Source organism: Fringilla coelebs (genome assembly GCF_963513975.1).
Source record: "Fringilla coelebs genome assembly, chromosome: 10".
NCBI lineage: Eukaryota > Metazoa > Chordata > Aves > Passeriformes > Fringillidae > Fringilla > Fringilla coelebs.
The window spans coordinates 2,862,072-2,889,291 of record NC_140036.1 but is presented as its reverse complement, the minus strand read 5'-3'; the positions used below and the strand labels follow the sequence as shown (position 1 = coordinate 2,889,291).

General features: G+C 44.2%; 1 protein-coding gene across 2 annotated transcripts in view; it reads right to left on the bottom strand.

Moving 5' to 3' along the window:
- The window catches only part of ARHGEF4 (Rho guanine nucleotide exchange factor 4), a 117,606-nt gene that overhangs the window by 47,531 nt on the left and 42,855 nt on the right, over positions 1-27,220 (bottom strand). For both annotated transcript variants that reach the window (XM_084212488.1, XM_084212487.1), the window contains exon 2: positions 4,844-4,983. Coding sequence is in view for 1 of the 2 variants with exons in the window: in XM_084212487.1 (XP_084068613.1) it covers positions 4,844-4,983 (140 nt within the window). In the remaining variant the exon portion in view is untranslated. The remainder of the gene's footprint in view (positions 1-4,843; positions 4,984-27,220) is intronic.

Sequence of the window (27,220 nt, the reverse complement as noted above, 5' to 3'; positions counted from 1 at the left end):
AAAGGATACAGACAGAGGGCTAAAAGATAATAATGAAAGACTCGTGACTCTCTTCAGAGTCTGACACAGCTGGCTGGGATTGGTCATTAGCTCACATCAATTCACCTGTTGGATAAACAATCTCCACATTCCAAAGCAGCAAAACACAGGAGAAGCAAATGAGATCATATTGTTTTCCTTTTTCTCTGAGGCTTCTCAGCTTCCCAGGAGAAGAATCCTGGGCAAAGAGGATTTTTCAGAAAATATGATGGTGACAGACCCTTCCCACAGCAGGACACAACAAACCCTCAGGACCAAACAAAGATTTTACCAAGCAAAGAGCCCCAAGCTTCCTCACCCAGGCCAATTACTTAGTGGGGAAAACTAGACAGCTTATCATCCATGGTCACTCCAGAGCCAGGTTTTTATGTGCCTAATCCCTCCTGTTCTTCACTTCACACTGCATGCAACACATTTAATGAAGCTTGAAGCTGGATCTGCGCTATACATAACATTTCTGGAGAACTGGAAGGACAGAATCACAAAGTATTTGCAGTACAGATTTTTCTCTTGCTGCATTTTCACCCAATGATATTCTGGATGCAATAAAATACAAGGATGGGGTATCTATCTGGAGCAAACACAAAGTAAACTCTACCAAGTACAATCTAAACACAAAAATCCCTTTTCCTGAGCATCACAAAAGCATTTGAAAGAATGTCAAACAGATGCCCCGAGAAAATTACTTCCCTTGCCTCTTTTCTCATCCCAAACCCTTATTATTACTTTTTGATTGATTTTTTTTGGCTCTTACACACTCTCATGCTGATCTTCTTAGGTGGGCTCTACACAACCTTCCCAGCTTTCTTTCATCCCTCTAGTGTTCTTGCCAATAAATTATTCTAGTTTTATGAAAGGTTTCTTTTTTATTTCATAATCATTTTCTCTTGATCCAAAATGAACTAAAACTCAGTGGTTGGGTGTTTTGTTCTTTAATGCAACACTTGGTCTGCCAACAGCCTTGAAAATGTATTTCAGCCTCCTCTGTTTATTTGAAAGCTGTTTCTTCCAAGAAGGCTAAGAATAATGTGGTTACCATAGTTTCCTTATCCACAACCAATAAAATGCAACTTGGAATACAATAAAACAAAGCTGAGCCTACACACAAAATGTGACTGAATGAGTGAACACTGAAATCTTCACCCTGCATCACTCCTAGCACCATGGAAAATACTCAGGACTAGTCAATAGCCACATTTAATAGCAGGGAAGGTGAGGATAAGCCTGTCCAGCTACCAGCTATTTGAGATATTTAAATTCCAACACTTTGGATGTCTGCTGCTTTGGAATTCCCACCTCACAGATTCAGTGTTTCACTGCAGAGATTTTGTACTTTGCTGTAATCTCTTGTTCTGGGAAGCTTTGCTGAGGCTCACTGGAACCAAGTGATGGATTAATTACTGCTAGGAACCAGTTGACAAAGTAAATAATGAACTGTTTGTTCTTACAGTTTTGTTGGCTCCTGAACAGGCAAGATTCTAGGGAACAAGCCAAAAATAATCTTTCCTCTTTCAAGTCAACTGGCCAACAAAACCCCACATACACTTCATAGATTATACAAATTACTCCTGCTTTGGACACATCCATTTGCCTTCCTGATTACAAGTGATGGGATTTTACTCTAATAAAAGGAACTTTTAAGAAATGAAAGAAAAGCAATTGTTCTCAATAATAACAAATAAAGAAAGAAACACCCACCACATGCACAATGGTGAGACCTGCTGGCAAAATTTTTTTCCCTTGATTTTAAAAATGAGGGGAAGGGAAGGGAAGGGAAGGGAAGGGAAGGGAAGGGAAGGGAAGGGAAGGGAAGGGAAGGGAAGGGAAGGGAAGGGAAGGGAAGGGAAGGGAAGGGAAGGGAAGGGAAGGGAAGGGAAGGGAAGGGAAGGGAAGGGAAGGGAAGGGAAGGGAAGGGAAGGGAAGGGAAGGGAAGGGAAGGGAAGGGAAGGGAAGGGAAGGGAAGGGAAGGGAAGGGAAGGGAAGGGAAGGGAAGGGAAGGGAAGGGAAGGGAAGGGAAGGGAAGGGAAGGGAAGGGAAGGGAAGGGAAGGGAAGGGACAGAGAATATTCTATTTGCAGCTGAGTGGGAGGGAAGCAGAATCCCCCTCCCACAGACTCAGTGCATGCTTTGGGACTGACCCCTGTGGTGCCTGGACTCTCATAAACACACCAGGTAAAGTGGAAGAACACAACTCAAGATTTTCTGGTGTTCTGCTCATGTTTTCTTGCCAGTGACGCCAGCCCAAGATCGCTGAGTTTAAATTAAAAAGCTCTGACCATGGTTTGCTAACCCCTGGATGTAAGAAATAGGAAAAGAAAATAAAGCAACTCCCTTCCTTAGCCCAGGCACCCAGGGCTGTAGGTGGGGATTCTGAGCAGTGGGAGCAGACCTGCTGGAAGAGCATTTGCTGCTGTTGTTTTTGAAGAAAAGCTGTTACCCTCACTGTGCAGCTTTCTGGAGCTTTTTCAGACCCCAGGAACACCATCAGTGGGTGTATCAAACACACACACTGAGAGCCACGTAGCTTCAGTTAGAGAAGATATTGCACAAGAAAATATAATACTTCTTTCATCCCTGCCTTCTCATCGGGGGAAGGTCATGTGTAGGAATCCACGTGAGTAGAGGAAAGAGAGAAAAAGGTGTAGGAGTTCAAGAGATCACTCATGTGGTGAACATGCTCCACTCTTTCAAGTTCACCCCACAGAAAAAGCATTTTGTGTGTAGCAGGATGCCAGCTCTAATGCACAAGGTAAAAAATAGTACTTTTACAGAAAAAACCATCTTAGATCTGTTAGTGTGGTGCTCATGGCATTGCTTAGAGCAAGTAGCATATTTTTAAACTGCTGATGTCAACTTAATCAGGATCAGCACTATAAAAGAAAATAGCTAAAAGACAGGTGTTGCAGTAAGGTTGAAAAATTATAAAGGAAAGGCCTCATAAAATCAACCCTGCTGTGTTAAATGGATAGCTAGCCTGTCATTTCTTCTAAGCAAAACTAGCACGTTACAAATTCCCATGTGAGAACGATCCTGGTGTGAGCAGTTCCTTAACACAAGTTATCCCTAGGTGAAAAACAACCAGCACCTACATAAACATGAAATCTATCTCACCAGAACCAGTAAAGAAAACATGTAAAGTATTTAAGAGTAGAACGATCTGATGGACAAGAAAAATACCTTTTACTAACCAATAAAGTAATTGGCAAGAAAGTTACTGACCAACTGGAGTCTCACACAACATCTGTAAAACTGTATAAAAAGGAGTGAATATGTGAATAAAGACTGGCCTTTATCCACCATGAAGAAAATGGAGTCCTGTGAGATTTATTTCCATAGACAGGTCTTTCACATCCCCAGAGTGAATATACTGGGGAACAGGAAGAAACAGCAAAGACCAAACCTGTATCAAACTTTGCACTCTCCTTACCTGTGAAAAAGAAACAGGTAGACCAGGGATTTTTTCAACATTCCCCTTATGCCTCCAGTACATCACACTCCAAGCCTGAACTTGTTCTTTAATGCTTTTAACAAGTTCATTAGTGTTTTTAAACTTCTCAATCAACAACACCCAAGGGGAGAGGCCCTGTGGCTCTGCATTGCCTTGGGGACAAGGCAGCAGTCCCTTTGTCACCCAGCTGTAAATGGTGCCCGCAGTAAATGACATTTAAACCCCATCTGCTGTGCCAGGACCAGCTTGGCTGTGCTTCCAGGACCAGGACCAGGACCAGGACTAGGACCAGGACCAGGACCAGGACCAGGACCAGAACCAGCAGCTTGGCTGTGGTTCTAGAATCAGAACCAGCAGCTTGGCTGTGCTTCCAGAACCAGAACCTGAACCAGCAGCTTCACTGTGGTTAAGCAGACCCAGTAGCATGACTGGGTCCCAGAACCAGACTCAGCAGCCTGGCTGTGGTTCCAGAGCCAGACCCAGCACCTTGGCTGTGGTTAAGCAGAACCAGCAGCCTGGCTGTGCTTACAGAACCAGAACCAGCAGCTTGGCCATGGTCCCAGAAGCAGAACCAGCAGCTTGGCTGTGCTTACAGAACCAGAGCCATCAGCCTGGCTGTGGTTCCAGAACCAGACCCAGACCCATCAGCCTGGTCATGGTCCCAGAAGCAGAGCCAGCAGCTTGGCTGTGGTTACAGAACCAGCACCAGCAGCCTGGCTGTGGTTCTAGAATAAGACCCAGAAGCTTGGTGGTGGTTCTAGAATCAGACCCAGAAGTTTGGCTGTGGTTCCTGACCCAGCAGCCTGGCCATGGTCCCATCACCAGAACCAGAAGCTTGGCTGTGCTTCCAAAAGCAGAACCAGACCCAGCAGCCTGGCTGTGGTTCCAGAACCAGACCCAGCACCTTGGCTGTGGTTCCAGAGCCAGAACCAGACCCAGCACTTGGCTGTGGTTCCAGAGCCAGAACCAGACCCAGCACCTTGCCTGTGGTTACCAGAACCAGACCCAGCACTTGGCTGTGGTTCCAGAACCAGACCCAGCACCTTGGCTGTGGTTCCAGTGCCAGACCCAGCACCTTGGCTGTGGTTCCAGAACCAGACCCAGCACTTGGCTGTGGTTCCAGAGCCAGCCCCAGCACCTTGGCTGTGGTTCCAGAACCAGACCCAGCTCCATGGCTGTGGTTCCAGAGCCAGCCCCAGCACCTTGGCTGTGGTTACCAGAACCAGCCCCAGCACTTGGCTGTGGTTCCAGAGCCTGACCCAGCACTTGGCTGTGGTTCCAGAGCCAGCCCCAGCACCTTGGCTGTGGTTCCACCTGCAGCCCCCCAGCCTGGCCGTGCTCCCCCAGCAGCACACACCTCGTTGATGGCCAGCTGCTCGCCGCCGCCCCCGGGGTGGCCGTAGCGGTGGGTGGAGCTGCGGAAATCCTCGTACAGATCCTCCTCGCTGCCCACATCGTCTGTCAGGGCTGTCTTGTCCAGGCCTCCATCAGTGATCACTGCAACAGCAAAATGCACACATTGGCACACTGCACAGCATTCAAAAAAAAAAAAAATTCTCCACATCACTCCACATATAAAATCATTTTTTTAATACTACACTTCTAAAATTTAATCTACATTTAATTATTTCTCTTCAATTACCACAAAAATATTTTTCATTTACAAAACCAAAACATAACTTATTCCATCAAACATTAAAAATAATCCATATAATTTTTTAAAAAACTTACATTATTAACTCCTAATATTAAAATAATTACCCATATAAAATGCATAAAAAATCATTTATCCATCAATATAAATCAAAATATAAATATATCTATATTAGAATATAAAAATAACTTTAAACCTTAAAACTTAAAAAAAAGATATTCCGTGCTGCCTCAGCAGCACTGAACCAGGATGGCAGCTCATTGGGGCAAGGAGCACCTTAATGCAGGATAAAGGGAAAAAAGACAAGGAAACTAGAGGAAATTTTGGCTCAGAATTCCACCCTCATGCATGCCTGTTCTTCAGAGAATTTTTCTCCACTCATGTTTTAACCCCCATACATGATTGTGTCTTTTTCTAGACTGGAAAATGCAATTTTTAAAAAATTGACAGCTGCTGCATATTGCAAAGAAAAGAGCAAGCAAGAATAGCAAAACAAGGTCTGAAAAAAGGCACAGGGCAATGATGGCACAAATGTGATTTTATTAGGATCTTGCTAGAAACTGGACTAGGTAACAAGAGCTCATGTCTGCCACCTCATAGCTTGAAGATTCTGATTTACCAATTCCTATCTGGCCAAAGGAAGTCTCAGCCTTTGGGAAAACCTTCACCTTGTTTTCACACACTTATTTGAGAATCCTTTTTGATGCCTAAGAGGGTGTTTGCTCCAGAATTATCCATTATTACCACAGAAAGGCCATCCTGCTCAGCACAGCACCAAACAAGCTACAGATAAAGGAGGGTTCACAGTCTGCAGCTACAGCAAACACTGAAATCTCAAGCCTGGGAGAAACAAAAATGTGGCATTTATACTCCTTGCACAGAAGAAAGTGTCACTTCATCTGTTTCATGGGCAGGATCTTTTTCCTAAAGTCTCCTTGAGGTATTAGCAAATACCCTTCAGTGCATGTGTGACATTCATCCCATCCCTGTACTGGTTACTGAACATGAACCTTCTGTTCTGAAATCTGTGAAAAATGGCAGTGATTAAAGAAACCACTTGCTGACATATTCATCTGGATTAGCAACTGCCAGGGCAACAGTTTCCATGACAAAGCAGTGGCTTGACAAAGATTCCTGTGCATGAAGCAAGTACCTACACAGCCATGGTGCAGAAATTGTAATTTCAGTAAATGGCCTTGACATAGCTACAGGAGTAAAACAGAATGAAAACACAGACATTACTGTCAGCACACCTGGCCACAGTCTTGGCTGTGCAAGTTACATGATGTCACCCTCTAAATTATTGCAGAACAGGTGAAAAAAATCTTTTGAGCTTGATATTGTAGAGACTCACAAAGCTGGACTTGAGCCCTCCTTTCCCTTCATAATGCATCTTGTGCACATAATGGTGCCATGGGGTGAAAAAAAGCACCCCATGATTTATTAGCTAATTAATTACCTGAAACCAAAGCTGCACCACATTAGCACTGAAGGAAGTGCTGACAGAGTTCCAGCCAGACCTGCAGAGTTTGTCCCCATCAACACTCTCAGAACTTGGGATGGTTTGTTAAGGCTGCACCACCTGATCTCTGCTATTAACAGGGAGGTGGAAATTCAGTGTAGCAGCTATCAGTTCAATGCACTGACCTGACATCAAAATGATGAGTATGAGCTATTTTTAGACTAAATACTCGCTTGTTTATGCTTTGAATTCAATAAATTGGCACAACACAGCAAGGATCGTCTGAAGCTGGGACTGTGCTTGGTATTGATGGCAATTCAGGACACAGAGGTGCATATGAGCTTGTGATTAAAGCAGAATTTTCTGAGCGAGTTTGGAACTACCCAACCATTCAACTTTAAGTGACATTTCACAAAAAAATCAAGCATTCCCCTAGCTTTGCTCTGACACCTCACATCGTTCATTATACAGAAATTCTGCACTGAATGTGTGCCAGTAGTGTAGATTGCATACAAAGCAATTCTGGGGTTAGGACCTAGTCCATTAATATAAAACTCAAAACCAGCTGGAATACCACTGATATAATAATTTAATGCAGAATTACCGTGGTTGGAACTTTTAAAACTAAATTCAAGGGCATTAAAGATATCACTTTTTGCTCATACACTGTCTGAAAAACCTTTGTCTGATAGTAATGAACAACTTCCAGTGTGTTAGTGTAGCACAGGAACAAATTCAAAATGTTTTTCAAGAACAAATAAAAATAAATCATTTATAAGAAGCAAGTCAGCAGTCACTTAATTCAAAACTCTTCTGCAGCCCTCTGATCTCATTCTTTTCCCTTATTTTACACGTGGCTTCATTGCTTTCCCCTTACACATCTTCTGCTATCTTCACTGCTAAACAGCAACCTTCAGCTTGAAAAATGTTTATTGGCATCTTTAAAGCTTTTGTTTTTTGCCCCCACATTTTCCTATTTGTTCTCTGATCTGTGCTTAGATGAAAAAGCAAAAGCTCCAGGGAGGTATTTATCTGTGTTACTTAAAATGCTCTATACCTCTGCTAAGTGCCTTGAAAGCTGTGCTTGCTTTTACTAGAGATCTGTTTTTCCTCTCTGATCTTACCAAGCTCATCAATTCTCTGCTGTCTCAAGGCCTGCTACTGCATTTGGGATTAGTTTTCCTAGCAAAAAAAAAAAAGACAAATTGCACCAAAACTGTACTTCACAAGCATGAGAAAGTTCTCAGTCCTTGAGGAAGAGTAGCCCAAGATAGCCATTGCACATCTTCCCAAACTAATGCTGCAGGGGAGAATTAAATTCATGAAAAATGAGAATTTGCTCTGAAGCAGGTTAGATGAAAGACATGACCACAAATAAATAAAATAGTAGTCTGGAATGGTGACCCAATGCACTAGAAAACCATCAAGGAAGTAGGAGAATGAAGGCTTTTAGTGTAGGAACTGACTTAATGTGCAAAGCATAAACTAGGTCAAGTAGAAAAGAGGCAAGCACTATACAAAAATCTTAGAAGACAAGTTAGCAGAGATTGCTGGAACAGCCTCTCAGCCTGCCCAGAGCACAGCACTGGCTGGGCACTGTGAAACTGCACAGGGGCTAACTCAGGTGCTTCATTCCTGCCAGCCCCAAGTGCTCATCTCTGTCTGACACTGAAATTCAGTGGCACAGTCATGCCTGGCCTCTCTGCAACACTGACCTGACCTGCCCCTCCCTGGCAGTCAGGCCACACCAAGGAACGATGTTCTGTCAAAAAGTAAAGCCAAACATCAATGAACTCCAGAAGATTTCTTCATATTTATACCTTGTCCTGATAAATTTCACTAAATATGGCAACAAATCCCACACACTGGAACTTAGGGAGGGGGAGTAACCAACATTTAGTACTACAGCCAATATGTGCAAGAACTAAAACTATTTCCTGCTGCTGTTAGTCCTAGCCCAAGCTTGGGATTTCTGTCATTCCAGTACAAAAGCAGATGGATAACGCTAGCAAGAGCAGCTCACAAAAGAATGCCACAAACTCTTTTTAAATGCATCCACACAGATAAAGTGTCCAAACCTTGACTACATGAAGAATTATCTTGAGGATATGGAGCTTCAAAAACGTGTCAGTGGGAGCAGGGAGTGGCACAGGAGCTCTGTGTGCCTGTGCAGGCAGTGCTTGGGCTGCACTCAGGGACAGGAGGGAAGGGTTCAGTGCAAATCAGGGGAAGCTTGCTCAGGATGGTCCAGGAGAAGGGCTCACCCTGCTCACACCTCCCCACAGGGTTTGCAATGCAGGTATAAGCAGGCAGTAGTGGGAAGGGTCCTGCCTGGGCTCTGCTTGTGCCCCTGCCTTGCTGAAAGGTGATGCCAAGCAACTCCAGGAGGTACTGGCACGCAGTTCCAGAGCTCTCCATGCCATCAGGAAGCCTCTGGAGCTGTTACCAGCTCTGTGGCTTCACAGAGAAAAGCACTCAGTGCCCAGATGGAGAGACAAGCCACAGGTGAACAATTCACTGCCCCCCTGCCATCCTGCTCAGAGGTAAATTGGATCATTTACCTGCCTGCATGGGGGGTTTGCACAGTCAAGCCTAGGTGACACTGGAGAACAAACCAGTGGGGCTGCACTGGGACAGCCTTGATCTTCACCACCACCAGGGATGGCAGGGAGGGGAAAACAGAGAAAAGGTTTTGTGTTGTTCATCAGACTGATGGGAAGATGAGGTTGGAATTAGATGATCTTCTGGAGGTCTCAGAAAACAAATGCTAACTGCAGTCCAGAGTTCAGTTGAGACTAATGTCACCAGTTCCACACATCTGTGCTCTGCTCCTCTCTCAAAGGATGAACCTGCCTCACACATTCCAAATACCAGGAATTAGTGAACACAAATTGCTGTCACACAATCAAAAAAATAAAAAGCTCAAACAAAAACCCAAACCAAAATAACAGCCAAAACCCTCCATACACCTACCACTACATATAAAAAAATAAAATTAAAGGAATATAATCCCACCTTCTCAGTGGAAAACTATTCTCACATTTCTGGAATAGTTTCCTTGGAGGAGCTGGACACTACAGCCCCACATTTAGCACAGCCTAACAGAGCTCTGTCAAACTCACAGAGGTTTATGTCTCAGCTGGAATAAACCCCAGCAGCTCCCCAGTGGCAAGGAGCTCCAGACGTGTGTCTGGGTCACAGGCCTGAACAATGACCCAGGACTGAAGGAAAACGGGCTGCAGGCACTTTCCCAAAATGTTGGTTATCTGTTTTCACTTGACTTACAGTCTACAGCTTTTAGGGGTAAGACTGGGACAGGAATCCATGATGATTATAGACAGCTTGGAAAGCCAAGAGCATCCAGAGTTTATTAAAAGCAAATTATATTGACAAAGGGAACAATTTTTCCTGTATTTGAATTCTCTCTTTCAAGTTTGCTTTTTCCACATCCACCCATTTCATTTGTCTCTGCAGCATTTACATTTAACATAATTCACCAAAACAACGGTAGGAGGCTGATTTACACTCACAGAGCAAATTAATTCAGAGCTAACAACATCATCCCCTCTGCCTCACTGAGCAGAGATTGCTGTGGTTGTGTGCAGCCCACAGGAAAGCTCAGTGCAGCTGTGCAGGAAGCACTTCAAGAGATTTAAGATGATAAACAAGTGAAGCATGGGGTTGGGAACCACACCCAGACTACAAGGCCCAGGTGAGAAGAGCCTCTCTACCTCCTCTTCATCATTTGGGATTGCTAAACCCTTGTCTCCTTGGAAATAGAGCTGCAGTTTCCATCAGTCCTGCTCTCAATTATGTGCTTCATTTATCAGATGCTTGGTACAGGGGTCCCTCTGCAGCTGCCACAGTGAAATCCATCAGTGATGTCATCCCAGCCCTGCCCCAGCAGTGCAATTCTGCAGCTCTCACTGTGCTGAGGGACCCTCTCTCAGCATTCTGCTCATGCTTGTGGGCCAGGTTAACAGGGAGAGGGAAGTCAGGCAGGGAATTAGCAACAAGGGAACAATGACCAGTTAGCATGAGCTTCATGAGGAGAAAAAAACCTAAATAAGACAAAACACCAAAACAAACCAGAAAATCACCAGGAACCTGGTCCTTCAGAACCAAGCCTAGAGAGATGAGGTCATTAGGATGACATTTCTGAGTAGGATACAAAACCATATTAAGCCAATCTTTGAAGGAGAAATCACAGACTGGCAAGGAAAGACAGAAAATATTTAAGGAGAAAGCAAGCTTCATCCCCTCCATTTTGAAGAAACATTAAGAAGGGAAAGGATTCAACATAACAAAATTGAATTAACATTTTGGTATAGTGCCACAAACAGAATTTCTTTTGTGAATGAAGCCAGTTCCTAATTAGCTGAGGTAAAGAGCAAATCTGTGCTTGAATAGAAAAAGGGACAGCTCTTCAGTGGGAAACCAAGCACAGATCCTCTGTGGGTCTGCTGGGCACATCACCCAGGGTACCATTCATCAGCAATAATGCACTGAGCCACCCACTCAGGTTTCAAGAGTTTTTAAATCCCAATTAGAATCTAAATGACTTGCAGGGAGGCTTCAGGGAGTTCTCAGCTCTCTCGGGTAGCAGAGATAATTATGGAGAAGAGAGAGGTGGATTATGAATGGCTCTGCAGCTCTGACTCCCACGTCACCACTTGCAGCTTGGCCCACTCTGCCCTGGCACCCACAGGGCACAGAGCTGCCCCCAGCCCCCTCCTGGCTTCTTGGGTGATGGCACAACTGGGAGAGGGGCAGTGATCTAACTGGCTTTGAAGAGGAGTGGACACAGTGGGAAAAGCAGATAGGAAATCACATAAATATACTTTCTTCATGCAAAGCCTGATCCTTTGTTGAAAAGTGCCTCTGTTGTACTGCACACAAACTATTAATTCACTGGCCTTGTTCCCATCACAGCTACTGACTTGGAAAAAAGCAGGCACCTCCTCCTCCTCCTCCATGTGTTTGTTGTTTGTTTGCTCAGGTCTGATTACTCATCCAGAGCGATGTTTGCTCTGGTTTTGCAGATGAACGTCTCTGCAAACGTTATTTACTTTATGTCTGGACAGCCCTGAACACAACAGGGGCCAATTCCAGTCAAGTCCTTTAAGCCCTATCACAATCTGAGCATGAAGTCAATGGCAGCAATCAAAGCTGGCAGACAAATCCTTTCCAGTGTCCAGGCACATTCTTTACCATATCCCTGGCTGGGTGTGCAGGTTGGACTAAATACCTGGCATGTCATTTACTGCCCCAAAAAGGAGTTTTATTCATTGAAGTGGCTGCAGTTTAAAGGAGTTTGGACGTGTGTGTGTCTGGGTGAAACAATCTGCCATCAGTTTTTGAACATTTCCTCTGTGAAAGACTGAAAGGATTGCTTTTCTCATTTCTAACAGGTAACAAGCACTGACACTCCAAACTCATGTGGAATTCTCACCTGTCCATTCCACTCTGCTGCTTAGCCCTGTGCCTGCTACATTTGAGTGAAAATCAGACCAAACTGCTCTCCCTTGATGTGAAAACCACCAGCAGCACCAAAGCTGCCCCTTCTTCAGAGCACTGCATCCCAAAATGCTGCCAGGCTGCTGCCTGGGGAGCAGCACACTCCTGCTGGAGCATGACCAGAGGCAGCTCAGCTCAGCAGGGTCCTCAGTGAGGCACCAGCTCACCTGCAAAGCTGAAAATGCTCCATCCCTGTATCCATATCCACCCATTCTTATCCAGAAGTGTAACAAAAACTGAGGAAATTCAAGCAAATGGGCCAGGAAACCAGAACAATAGTTATTTACAGTGGGCAACACCTACCTCAGCAAACATGGGAGGTAAAGCAGCATCAAAGAGTGTTAGTACAGCTGTCAAGCCTGACAAAAACGGACTGGAAGAGATTTTGTCAATAAGGTTCCAGGAATTTATTTGTTTTTATCTGTTTATTTTTAGAAGAGCATCAGCTCCAGATTTTCAAAACCTTATAGGCACATCCCACAAGTTGGAAGATCAGCAATCTGGCAAAAGGAGACATGCTGTTTATTTAAAGGATTATTCCCACAGACTCCCCTACAGGATCTCAACACTTGCCACTATTTCAGTGCCACTATTACTGTGGCATCACCCCTGGAATCACCTTTGGGCTTCTCTCAGCTTTTGTTTGCACAAATATATGAAACTTGCCTGTGGGAATGTGCAAACACAGGAGCCACACTCATCTTACTGCTACTGAGTCTTATTGCTCTGCCTTCACCTAATCTGTGTTCATCTGAACCAGAGCCCTGGTGCACACTCAAGCATTCCCAAAATCTGTGTTTTAATCCTTTTTTTCTCTTCCAGAATGCAAATGAAAGGCCCTTAAACAATTCAGACAGAACCAATATTTCTAGTTATCAGCAGGCCTCAAATAAAGACCTTCAGCAGAAAATGTTGCCCCATTCTCTCAGGAATTGTTGTCCCTCCTGCCTCTGCAGCTACTTTCCAAAGACTTAATTGGAAATTTCTTCATGCAAATCTCACACTGCCCTTGTCTCTTTCAATTTTATTGATTTGGTGATGATTTGCTTCACCTCTAAAGCACCTTCCTAAGAGCACTCACAGGAGTATGGTAGAACCCAGCTATCCTGGGCTCTCACAGAGCCTCCTTTCTTGTACCTGGGGCTTTATTAAACAAAGGAAAGAACACAGACCTGCTGTAGGAAATTCTGGTTGACTTTTATTTCCTGGAGGTCTCAGAAAACAAATGTTAACTGCAGTCCAGAGTTCAGTTTAGACTAGTGTCACCTAGGGTGGATCATGCAGTTCCTCACATCTGTGCTCTGCTCCTCTCTCAAAGGATGGACCTGCCTCACACATTCCAAGTGCCAGCAATTAGTGAACACAAGTTGCTGTCAAACAATCAAAAAATAAAAAATGAAACCCATATTTCCAAAGATTCTGCATTTTTATTCTGTCTCTACATTCAAGCGCACCCTCAAGAGACCAAGAGCTTGGAAGCTAAGTCTTTGCTAAAGATTTTGTTGCCAAAAAGCAAAAAAATTTTCATCAGTCTGAAGTCACAGTCTAGAAACAAGAAAATTCCACTACACACAAAGTATGAAAGAACACAGTAAAGAATGGCTAAGGTAATTTTGATGAAGATTTGCCACTAGGATGTGAAACAATTCATATCACAATACTCTCTAAAATGTTCCACTTAGTCATGCCAGCTTTGCATGGAAACAAAACAGACACAGGTCTTTCTTATAATGGCATCATCCACATTATAACTTGATTAAAAATAAAGAATTGTTTTCATAATAATTTAAAGCCTTGGCAAGGTGGCCACTTTGGCTAAGGCAAAACTATCAGCAGAGCCTGGAGGAGGCCTGAAATCCCCAGCCTGGGCAGGTGAGTGGCTCAGGCACTGGGCAGGGGCTGTTTGCAGCACAGGCAGCACAAAGAGCCTCTGCTGGCACTTGGGGAAGGCAGGCTGTTTATCCAAGTGTCTGAGGACTGCTTTAAGAGGTTAGCTTGGAACACTTCAGTTTGAAAAATGTGACCTTTGGTTTTTCCCAGAATTCTGCATAAATGCCATAAATTTAGTTTTTATCTCAGTGAAGCTATCTAGGCTGACAAGTGGCTTATATCTATGACCTTGGACCACAGAAGTAATTAAAAATGAATGCCATGAGAAGACTTTCAATTGCTCTCGTGCATTATCAAGTACAAGTCTCAAGGGGCAGCAAGATTGTTTTGTTGACATTATTTTGCATGACCAGTCTTCATCTGCTTTCATGCTGGGGATACAATATTCTCATTAAAAAATACTTTAAAAACTGCTTTACCTATAGGAAATCCCTCTGTCCCAGTTTATATTTTAATCTGAGTTCTAAGAAAATCCCTGAGATCAAGCTACCAAATATTTCTGAGGGGAAAACAGAAAAATCAAGGATTAATATTATTTAACTACAACTGCCACAATAGCTAAGGGATCAGGCTTTTTGCAGCATACATTTGAATCAGACGCTGCTACAAAGGAGTCAAAGCCAGGCTCTGAATTAGTCAGGGGAATTCTTTGGTGCTATTTAGAACAGATTTGGGAGATCAGCTCTGAGCCAGCTACAGAACAGATGCTGAACATGGCCAAATGTAATCCAGTTTTTATATTTGAGTAGAAAAAGCCACAAGAGCATTGCCACTGGAAGATGGGTGCAGAACAGCAGGGCACCACATCAGCTCAGGGACCTGAAGGACAGAGACAAGGTGGAAATTCAAACCCACTCAGACATAAATGGCATATTCACACTTTAGTTAGTGCAAGCATTGCTGCCAGAGCACAGGGCTGGCTGGTTTTAATCACCAATACCAAGAGCAGGTGTACAAACCAAGGCAAGAAGGTTGGAGCCCAGAGGTGCCCTGGATGAGTCTCCTGCCCTTGGGGCTTGGCTGGGGGTGCCCTTCACAGCAGATCCAGCTGCACCCCACACCTGTCAGCCCCCAATACCTCCCCTCCCCAGGGACTCCACACCTTCCTGCCAGTGTGAAAGAGAAGGAATGTGCACCAAAATAATGTCAAATAATAATCAAATCAAATAATATCAATAATATCACGATACATGGACAGTGATATTCTTACTAAATGCATTGAAGAACTCAAGGACAGGCCTTACTGCCTTATGCATTTGATATTGCCCACTGTGAAGTACTTGTTCCCTGGGAGTCTGGGGATGCAGAAATGATAGATAACTGCAAATCAGATTTAAAGAATTATCCTCAAGATACTGAACCTACTGATGGATGCATCTCAATAAACTTTCTAATATCATAGGAACAAAAGGAGCCTTTGCTTTCAGTAAAATGAAGTTTCCTAGGAAACTGGTGTGAGAAGGTGCCTCATTTCAGAGTTGTTCCACAACATTCAGCTCCAGGTCTGAACTGTGGCTGGATGTGTCAGATGCAATCTCACCCTACAGCAAGAAAACTCTTCCAAGGAAAACATTATTCCCCTTGAAATACATTAAGTATTCCATTCAAAGCCATTATTAATAACCCCTTTAAAAGAAAAAAAAAAAAAATTCTGTCAAGGTCACATTGGCCAAGGTGCCTTTCATAGTTAAATTCATCACTTAGGATATTTACTGTGGGCTTGGAGAAGGAAATCAGAGCAGCAGAATTGGGCAGATCAGCATTTCAGCAAATTGTGAGCCTGAGATGCTAAGCATGCATTTTGAACTGTGAATTCCAAATGACACATTACCACTTCCAGATCATTGCATGCCATACAGAATATTTTGGAGCTTTGGAAACTAATTTAGAAGTGGAGCCCATCCCCAGCTGGAGATGGTAAGAATGAAGCACAGCCAAAGGCACTGGTCAGATAAGGGACATTCTCCTGGAGACGTGGCTGCAGCAAAGTCATCCTTGCAAATCTGACACCAGTGGGGAGCCTGCTTGCAAAATACACCCAGGCTAAAACAAGGACATCCCTTCAGAGCAAGTCTCTGTGTGTTCTAATGCACTGCCTGGTTAACAAACCTGCAATTCCTTATCAATTGTTTGGATTTATGAAATAAGCACAATAATCCTTTCACTCAAGGGCAGGTATGTCAAATGTGATCGTTCCTGTGTTTAGCCAAATTTTAAAACATTGAATTCCACAGTGCCACTGCTATTGGATGCTATCTGTGCATTTCAAGCTGGCTGGACACATGGCCTGGATGCAGTGTAAACACAAAATCTGTCAGTTTAGATCATATTTCTGTAAGACCAAGCTCCTGGCTAATTTTCATATTCATCATGACTTGTTCTGTGCAGAAACATCTTCCTTTAAGTTAAGGTATAGCTGTCTCTGTCTCATAAATTCAAATAATTATTTTTATCTTCAGCTTTGGTGGTATTCCCCTGCACCAAAAGCCCAACTTCATCATTTCTGAGTGACAGCCTATGTAATGCAGGATTATTACATCAAAGGACAACACTGAAGTATCAATAAAGGAAAGAGGCCCTCAGGAGACTACTGTCAAAAGATATAAATTTCTTCCTCTGATATGAAAAAAACCCTACCCCAACCTCTAAAACAAATTCCCAGATGATGTCCATCCATCCTGGAAAGCCATCCATCTTTGCTGTGACAGTGACCAGTGCTCTCAGCACCAAAAACATTTGTTTCACTTGACAAGTAAGGAGTGTGGAGAGTGAGCTGGAGAGCCCAACAGGAGGGAAACAGCAGCAGGACAAGGCTCACCCTGCACAGGGCTGCTGTGCCTCACCTCAACAGCCCCAGATATTTCCCCAAAAGCAGCTAGGGGAGATACTGCTCTGCTGCTCCTCAGTTTCTGTAAAATCCTGTCTTCAGAACTGGTAGGAACAGTGAGTGTTGTTGATTTATTCTAAAGGAGGTTTAAAAGAGAATTACTGAAAAGAGACTTAGTGAAAATCAGTGAGTGAGGCAAGTAGCATGTAGTGGGGACCATGGGAGATTAGCATGCTGTAAAATACATAGAAAATTGAGAATGCTTTGTTAGTCTGATGCCTTGAGAAGGCTGATCCAGAACAGAGATCAGACAGAGCTAAAGAATAAAGCAGGGATTTATTCCAAGGATCTCCTCCATGGATCCACCTTGGGCAGCACCAGAGCCCAGCCAGGGCTGCACCCAAGATGAACCAAAATGGCCCCAAAATGGACACAATGTCATGGGAACTCTCCCTGGGATCAGCTCTGCTCCATTTGCACCTTGCAGTTCATTGTCCCATCCCAGCTTTAGCCCTGCAGTCCCACCCTGCTTGTTTTTCTCTCTCCAGCCCATGGGGTTTGTGCTCTTGGCCTGAGATTTGGGTCATTTGTCCTTGGTGCCCAGCTGGAGCAGGAATTGTTTTGTCTCCCTGCTCTGTGCAGAGAGCTCAGCATCCCCTAAAATGAACCCCAGAAGTACACACTAAAGCAGCAGAGAATCTGAAAAATACAAAAGCTCAAACCTGAGCCATGGAGTGCACAAGGCCATTTGGGTGCAGCAATGGCAGCTGTCCCTCAGGATGCCTGAGCTGTGTGGCATGCTGCATTCTGAGCTGCAGCTCTCCTGGCACCTGCCCTGGGGGCAATGCTGCAGTGCAGCCCTTTTGGAGCACACAGGATGGACAGCCCTGTCCCTGTCCCTCACCAGCTGCAGTCCTGCAGAGCACCATGGCACACAGTGCAGAGGACACTCACTCCAGCCATTCGGCTGTGACCTTGTACTCACCCACTGCCCCAAAGCAAACTCAGGAATCTTTACAAATTCGCTTTTTGCTTGTACCAATAAACTGTGTTGACCACCTCTTCTCCCTTTTTTCTTCTAAATATAAAACCAAAAGATGGGTAATAGGGACCTGTGTCACCCTGTAGCAACCTCCCTACCCTCAGCATTGCAGAGCTCTAAACCCCACCCCACCAGAGAGCAGCCCCTCCAAGGAGCTGACAGAGCCATTACACATACAGATGAGGGATATAAATCTTTTCACAATCCTGTTTCCTCAAACCTTGATAAATTACTCTTCTGTCTGCCTTCTTTCCTTTCAAACACAAATGCAAGGGCCAGGCTCCAGAAGTGGGACATTCTTCCCCTCAAGCCCGTGTCTGAACTCAGCAGGTGCAGTTCCACTGAGGGCAGGAAATTGCCATTTCTAGACCATGTTCCTGGAGTCTGCTTATCTTTGCTGCTGGAAACGTAGCAAATGTCATCAAAGTGTATCAGAAGTTAAACAATCCCCTTGACTCCAGTATGCCTCTGCTGTAAATACAGTCTGAGCTTGTTTGAACTGGAAATTGTCATTCCTGGGAATAATTGCTCTGTACACAGCACTGCCTCCAGTCGATACCAAGGCACATTTCCTGAGCTGCAAGAGTTTTCATTACTAACCTCAGAGCAACCTTAAAGGTTTGGGTTCATTCTTTTCACCCCACTGCACAGATCCTTCTTTGCATAATCTCAATGGTGCTTGCCTGGTTTCAGTGCAGAGCAGCATTTCCAGCCTGATAAAGGCTGGAGAGCTCCCTCAGAGGTGAGAGAAAAATGCACAGACCCCTTTTAATGGGGAACAGATTGATCCTAGATGGGAGGGACACAAAGAACAGAGGAATTCACAACTAAACAAGGGAGTAGCAGAGAGATGATTAAAGATATCATTAATACCTCCGTTCTAATTAGTACTCCCAGTCTAAAGCAACAAAAGAGCATCCTTTCATGTTGCCCTCCTCAATACTGTAGGCACAACAGACAAGTTTTCCCCTGTAACCATCATTTCTCCTCATGCTCTGCAGTGGTTGGGATCACCACAGGTTTGAGTTGTCACTTTGGAGAGGGCTTGGGCACTGGCAGCTGGAATGGCTGGCACTCAGGTACCACAGTAATGGGTCATCACAGTTCCAATGACTCCACCACTAAATCTACAGCTTCACATTTCAGCCAGCTCCTGTCTCATCCAGCCTTTGGGGAGGAGAGAAGCACATTGTGAAGATGTTACATTTCCAAGCAATGGGGTCTGGGACTCAAAAAAGAGACTGGGCATGATGAAGAAATCAATAGATTTTCTCAGTTCCAAAATGATGCCAGCTGGAGAACTGATCTGGAAATCATGAGAAGGTTTCTGCTCTCCTGGTGACAGCACTGCAGCATCACTGTGTACAGCACACATTGGATTCCTGTGGCCTTGGCTATTGCCAGAACCACTGAAATCTGTCAAACCCAAAGGAGTTTGGTATGTGTGAAGACAGCTTCTGGACTTGACAAATATTTTCCTCTCCCTTTTGCGGAATGCAAATAGTGTGAACTCAATCTCACCACAACTGGTGCTACTTCCTCAACTAAGCACCCACTTTGTCCCTGAGAATAATCTCAGTTAGATCTACCTCTGGGAAAAACCTGCAGGAAAAGGAGAAATTTGCACCTACTTCAGTCTCCTGACAGTATTTTGCTAAGCACAAAAATCAGTATCTTCCTCATGCTCACAGAAATGGTTACGTGGAAATAGGAGTCTTAGGCAAAAAATTCTCACATTGAAATTCCAGGTATTTCCACAAATAGTCAAAAAGACAACAAATCCCAAAATTATACAGTGTTAATTACATAGTGTTAATTTTTTAATCCCAAAATTATACAGTGTGAGCAGACACGATCCCTAAGGTACCATAAAGGTGGGATCACACAGGAGTCAGCAGCAAGAGAGGAAAGCCTGCTCAGTGAGCTTGGCTGAGCACCTCATCTTCCAGCAGAACATGAGCAGCAAGAGCTTTATCTAACATTAGCAAAGGGGAGGGAGGGTGCAGGCTGCTTCATCTCATGAACACATCTATCTTGCCCAAAAAAACCATGATGCAAAATATTTTTCCCCCCAGTTATTAATTTATAAGCCTACACTCAAATAATCCCACTTTTCTGAGTGATGTGGAAAAAGCTGAGCAAGACCAAGATGGATAGGAGGACGAGCAATGCAGAGAGCCCTGTACAAGAGGATACCAGCAAGACATTCTGCTTATTTCTCTACCCCCATTCCAGGAAGGAAAACATCCCCAGCCCCAGAGCCACCATTAGGATTGTGTAGAAGGGGCAGATTCTCTCTTCCACCTCATTCATCTCCACTGCAGCAATAAGAGAGGATTTGGATTTTAAAAACCAACATATGAAAGCACATAAATATGTTTCAGAAACAGGTTGAAACAATTAAAGCAGTGGAAAAAACCTCTTCAGCTTCTAACTAATGGATTGCATTTGCCCAGCAAGGAGTGACAGGCAAATTTGGGCTTGAGAGAACAACTTGTAAATTGTATTCCCATGGCCCACAAACATCCTCTGCTGGGTTCTGATGAGAAAGATGTTGAAGGACTGCTTCAATTTTCTCTTGGTCCAGCATTTGATTTACATCTCCTTCAATCCCTCCCCAGTAATCTCTGCTCAAGATGTCCAAGGGTGAAGCAAATGCAGCTACTTAGAGCTAACAAGGACATGGAGATGGCCCCGGAGGCACCACAGCAGAATCTGGAATTCTCATTCCCTGTGGGTATACAATACCATTTTTAGCAGTTGCTGACCTGTGTTAGCAAAAGAATGGGCTCAGAAAGGCAAGAAAACACAGATGTAGTACAGAAGCAGAAGAGTGTGAGACAACCCCAAAACCTGCATGTACCATTGAGCACTGAGCCTGAATTCTGCATGTTGCTGCTGCAAGCACTCCCTGACAAGGTCTGGCATCTGCATTCTGGGTCTCACCAACCAGGAACTGACCGTGCCAGTAAAACAGTTAAACACCATCATATCTAAATTATGCTTGGGTGATATTTTTTGTTCATTTCTGGAACAGAATGGAGAGTCAGCACAAATGAGTTCTCCAAGATGGGGGTGCTGAGCTGCCTAGAACATCAAAGTTGATCTAATACTTCCTACACGACTCACATAGTTTGAATTACCTGTGGGACCTTCCAGGTACCCCACTGAGTCTAGAATAGTCACAACTCAAACAGCCACACAAGATGGCATGAAAGTGGAAAGAGGGAGACTGTGAAGTCATCTTCATTCTATACAAATACACAGGAGGCTTTTGAATACATAAATTAGTAGGGAATAAATATCTTGGAAACATAAGTGTGCTCCTAACTGTGCAGAAAGGATTTAATCCAACTTTTGCTAGAGTAAAGGGATATTGGAATGGAGCCAAAGTGATTTACTGTGCAGTAATGAAATAAAAAGATCAGTGAAGCCAATTACTTGAATTGCAGGTCAAAGCATGGGTAGTAGTCCAGTGTTCATCCTGATCTTGTCTGCACAATGCAAGACTGGAAGGGACCCTCACCAAATCTCCTTGCCAGGTCCTTTGCTCTGAACCTGAGTCAACAGCAGTAGTAGTTTCTGAGAAAGGTTTCCCCAATCTCCTCCTCAAGACCTTTACTGACTGAGACTTCACAGTCTCTTCAGGTAATCTTTTTCCAGGGCTTTTCCTAGCATCCAATCAGAAACATCTTTGCCACAGATTTCTCCCTCCTCACTATCCTCAATATATAAGTATCAAATAGTTACCTTCAGGACAGCCTTTCGAGGCATTTCAAGATTTATGTCTTCCTCCATTCTCCTCTACTGCACACTCCTAAAATAATCCAAACTTCTTCTGTAGATCACGTGCCCTGAATTACTCTCATTACTTTCTTCTGGATCCTCTCCAACTCATCCCACAGCACTCTCATTGTGGTGCCCAAAAATATGCTCTGTATCTCCTTTAAACCACTACACACACACTTAACAAGTCAGCCTACACACTGTTTCATGCTTCAAGCTAAGCACATTCAAATGACGTTGTTAGGAGCTCAGAACAGCTTTATTTTAAATTATAGAGTAGATTGGTGTAGTGCATTTTAGACTAGAACGGGCAACAAGAACGCATCTGCTGTGAACTCCCTCCAATCCAGTTAAATTGAGGGCAGTGTGTTTCTGGGCCCCAGGAGCTGTTGCTGCCTTCACACAAGTTCAGTGCTATTCCAGGAGGAAAGTGCCAGACAGTTCCCTGCCCTGCAAACCCAGCACAACATGTCCTGACACAGCCACACTGATTTGGGAGTCCTCTGTGAGCCACTCGATGTGCACCGAGCACAGGAAGCGATTTCTGGTACCCATTTGGGTCTGAACTTTGAACACTCCTCCCGAGAGCTCTGCTCAACCTGGATATCTCTCATTTTCTTTTATTTACTGCAGCTCAGCCAGATCCTGGAAAGAGACCTGTCAGTTCTTGTTGTGTGCAGCTCAGTGACCTTCAGGAGACAGTCTCGCTGCTGAGCATTTTGTTCAGCAGAGAACTGAGGAAAAGCACAGAGCCAGGTCCCTGTCTTGCAAGAGTCACACTGCCCAATAATCTGCTCTCCCTAATGCAAAAGGGCAGAGCATTCCCTTCCCTGCTTTCTACCCCGTTAGCCTGACTATAAATGTGATTGCACTGATAAACATCCACAGCAAGAGATCATTTGCCCAAACTAATTAACTGCTGCCACCAAATCACCATGTAATATTTTCACTAGGAAAGTGCAGCCTACACTGCTGTGTGACATTTAGCTTTTAATTGCCCTCAGTCACCAGCAACAAAAATTCAGCTGTTATTATTTGTCTTGGTGAAAGTTCCCCCTCTAGATAAAAATGAGGCCTGTCAAATACCATCACAGGAGCACTAATGCTCGGGGTTAAGCTGCAGCAGGGGCTGTCAGGGAGCTGCCCAGCCCCCAGAGGGAAGAGGACATGGGAAGAAGGGGATTAGGACAATCTGATGGAGCACAGCATCGCTGGGGCACAGCAGGGAGGGAGGAATGCTTAGGGCAGGAATTCATGCTGAGCAGATACTCCCACTCAGCCTGCCTCCAGAGCAGCTCACCACGCTCCCAAGCCTGCTGCTCTCACTGGATTTTGAAAGACTTTGGCCAGCAAGGTTTGCTCTGAGTGGTTTTCATCTGTGCAAACAAGGACAGAACAGCTGCACTGGGAAATTCTGTCTTGCTCCAATTAGCTTGTGGCTGCTCACCAGCCAACTGTCCTGAGAGCTGCCCTTTGCAGTCAGAGCGTGACTTCCAACCTCACCTCAAGCACCATTAGGAAATTGCTCTTAAAAATTTGCAATTTTTATTTTCATCTCTCAATAAACCTGCCTGCTGCTGTTGCTCTGACCGCACCATGTCTGTAGAGACCAGAGAATTCAAGTGCCTGAAGCCACCTCTATACAAGGCACTCAGCTGAGGCTGATAACTGGGACCAGTTCAGAGCTCAGTTGGGCATGCACACATTTTAATGTTCTCCTCAATTCCAGGATGGGCAGAGCAAACAAAATGCTTTTTGGGGCTGTATCACACCAAATATCTTGTGGCCAGCAGAACAGAAGATGCCAGGGCCAGCAACAAAGCTATTAATTCAGGGGAGAGGCTCACCTTACTGTCACAGAATATGCATCAGGAAGCACAAGGGGATTTTAAAATTTTAATTCAAGGCTGGAAGGATCAATATCCAAATTAGCCCACAATGACCTAGCTCCAGAAGGAGCAAGGACACATCAATTGAGTGCTTCAGCCAGGTTGATTAGCCAGGCTGTGACAGGTCCCTGTTACAACCTGGCTGGGAGGATCTAACCCACCCAGGCATCTCTGCTCATGTGTAAATACCTTGGAGGTCCTTCACAGTGCTCAGTTTTGACAGGTAGAAACTAACTTTTGAGCTTTCCATCCACAGATTTTTCCAGGAAAAAGAAAGAAATGCCAAACTCCATCTTAAGTTCTTGTAAATCAGGGCCCTGAACAAACCAAAATTCAATGTCAAAGACTAAATTGTGAATCCTTTGCTCACCTTAGTATATAAAACTTCTCTGCAGTTGTGTGTTGCAAACCAGTGACCTGTCATAAGTGAGTATGAGCTCAGCAGCCCAAGTAAGTGGATCCCAGTTCTTACTGTGCCTCAGCACAGTCCAGGACAAAATCCAGCCTGCCTGTCAGCCCCAGCCCCTGGAAGCTCAACCTCAGCTGTCCTCTTTTGCTAAATATCCTGAAATTTACTCCCATTTTCACTCTGGCTGTGTAACCAAGCACAGCAAGAGGGGACTGTGAGCTTGGAGGATGTGATAGTTTACAATGTTTTGCTCCTGCTTAAGCAAGCTGTGTTTTGAAAAAATGGGAGTTACATGCTAGAAAAGCTGCAGACTAATTTTAAAAATAATTTGAGGAAGATATTCTTCTACTTGTTCATATGATTTATGCCATTGCTGCAGCTTTTCTCTTTTCCACAAAGTCTTTAATGAGGAGTAAGACGAGTGATCAGCAGCACAAGAACTCAGATGCTTCCTGGAATTGTTGGGGTTTAATGTAAATGCATAAAATCCAGGCATCACAGAGCTTTTTGCAATATAATTCCAAAGCTGCTTAGAGGCCAACTCAAGATAAAAATGTTTGTGCCTGTCTGGTTACCCTGAGCATGCAATAACCTCTCAGAGGCTGGTGCCAGAGGCTGTGAATTTACCTCCAGGTATGTGTTTTATATGCAGCAATATGTTGTCATTTAAACAAAGCTCCACACAAGTCACATCTTAGTCACTGTCTACAATCTGCCCTTGGAAACAATTTTACTGTCTGCTTACTCCAAGAACACAATTACTTTTTGCTGCACAAGGTGCTCAGCATGAGCATGTACCAAAACTCTAACAGGGATTTTATGGGGTTTTTTTTCCTAAAAAAAAAGCTTTGAATGTCTCCTTGAGTTACTAGCATGCAAAGGGACTGATCTCACCACCACTCTGCCAGGCAGTTTGGGCACACAGACCCTCTGCTAGGTGGGAGTACACCAGGGAACAAGAGGAAAGCAGAGAGAGGCAGAGCCATTTGCTGGTAATCTCTCTGAAACTGAAGGAAGATCTCCTCATTCTTATTTCTGCAGGTTTTGCTGCACCACTAACTCCCCCGTGTCACTACCTGCAATCACACCCAAATAGGAATAAATATTAATTTCTGCCAATTCCCTGCTGTGCTCCACATTAAAATGACTCCTGGAGCTCTCCTTGTTGGGAGGAAGACACAATAGCATGCAGAGCTTTTGTAAACAGGCCTGAAAGCTCCCTTGGTTTTGTAATCATCTTACACAACTGCTATCAGCCATGACAGCATCCTTTCAGATTATAATGTCCTGAGACATGCAGATAGCAAAGACTTGCCTAAGGCTACTCTTCTTCTGCTTGTAAAACTATTAATAAAAATACCTAGGCAAAGACTTGACTTTATTGCTATAGATTAAATGAAAAGGCAACTGTGCAAGGAGTCTGGCCAGAAGGATTACATTATTATTGATCTGGTTATTGTCTGATCAGGTCAGCAGCAGGTCAGCAGGACTCACATTCCTGCTATACAGCCCAACTATTTAAAGGTTTGTCTTCTCAGGGCAGACTTTCCTCTGCTGCCTGCCCTGCATAGGCTGGAATGGAGCTGAGGGTTGGCAGGACTCCACTGCTGCTGCAATACAACCATTACAATGGACTAAAATTTGCTATTTTGGCTGCACTTTTTCAAGCTGCAGAAGGAAGCCCACATGAGGGACAATCCATATCAATGGTATGCCCAAATGAAAGGGTGCAGCAAACCCCTGAACTTAAGCTTTGCATAAAGGAAGCAAAATCTGTGCTTGCAGCATTTGATGGTACTTTCATTGCTGGGCATAGCTCAGCTTTGCTTTCTTGTTCAAAATCACCATCAGCCACCCAGAATGGCTGCCTGCACCACAATCTGCACAGGAAGTGGGCATGGCACCAAAGCCAGCAAGCTGGGTCACATTCCCAGCAGTAATTACAACAGAGAAAGAAAATAGCAGGGGAAAAAGACAATACCCAAAATCAAGTGGTGGGATAACAGAAGAACACACATTTGTGCTTCAAAATACCCATGGAATCAACTCTCTAATTCAGCCTGCACATTATCCCTTCCACCCCTACTCATGGCAGGATGCTGCTCTGGTTTTGCTGGGGAGCACAAGGGCCATGCCAGCAGCCAGGCTCAGGATGTGCAGCAGCAGCTTCCTGATGCACACCAGGCATGCTGCTCCTCCAGCAGGCCAGGATGTTATTGTTCTCATGGACTCATGCTGGCAAGAAGTCCTCTCTCCACCCAAACCCACAGAAAGCTCTCAAAGTTGGAATCTCATACTTCCCAGTTTGCAAATCCTTCCATCCTGGAGGCCTCACAGATGTTGAACAAGCACCAGACCATAACACCAACTCTGTGATCCCATGCTCAGCTATGGATTCACTGGGGGGAGCTCCAAATGCTTTCAGCATCTCTGAGCTTGTGCTGTCCACAACTCCAGCTATTTAGGCAACTTTGGATGAACCAGAAAACAAAACACAACAGAGAAAAAAATAATTCTGAGGAACCCTTTTCTAGACTTAGCAAATGCACCAAGAGACTTTAGAAACATTCCAGTTCAGAGTAACATAAAATTGTGGAAGTTTTACCTTAAATGACTTTATTATCCTCATCTAGAACAAATAAATTATAATTCATTTAATTAAATTATATGATATTTTAAATTATTTAGATTGTATTTTAGACTATAAGTCTTGCCTATGGGTTTTTGTTAAATTATATTTTAAGTCTCACCTATGGGTTTTTGGGAAGGGGAGGCAACGAAAGAAACTCAAAATTTATCTTAGAAAGTCTGGTCTTAAAGCTGCCTCTCTAGATGTGCAAAGATTTGGGTTCACAACAGCAGCCTCCAAGGCAATTTAACAGACTGGTTTTGCTGTGTCAATCCCTGGTGTATGTAACACAGACCCCTTGTACCTGTTGTGGACAGATAATGTGATTGCACAGGTGAGGAGGAGACACCCCCTGTGTTTGCTGCTGAAAGGAGCAGTGCCTCTCCTGCAAACCAAGCCTGGAAACCAGAAACAGAGTGAGCACCTGAGAGCAGCAGTGGCAGAGAGCTGCAGGCTGAGGCCATCACTGAGGCTGGGATGATTTTTTAGCCTGTGCTTTCTGTTTTTCTGACATTGCTTCAGATCTTCAGGATCCCAGCTATAAAAACATTCCTCTTAGGAGGAACATGGGAGTGAGAACAAAGAGAGAGATTTCCTTCAATAGCATACACACACTAAGGAAATTCAAA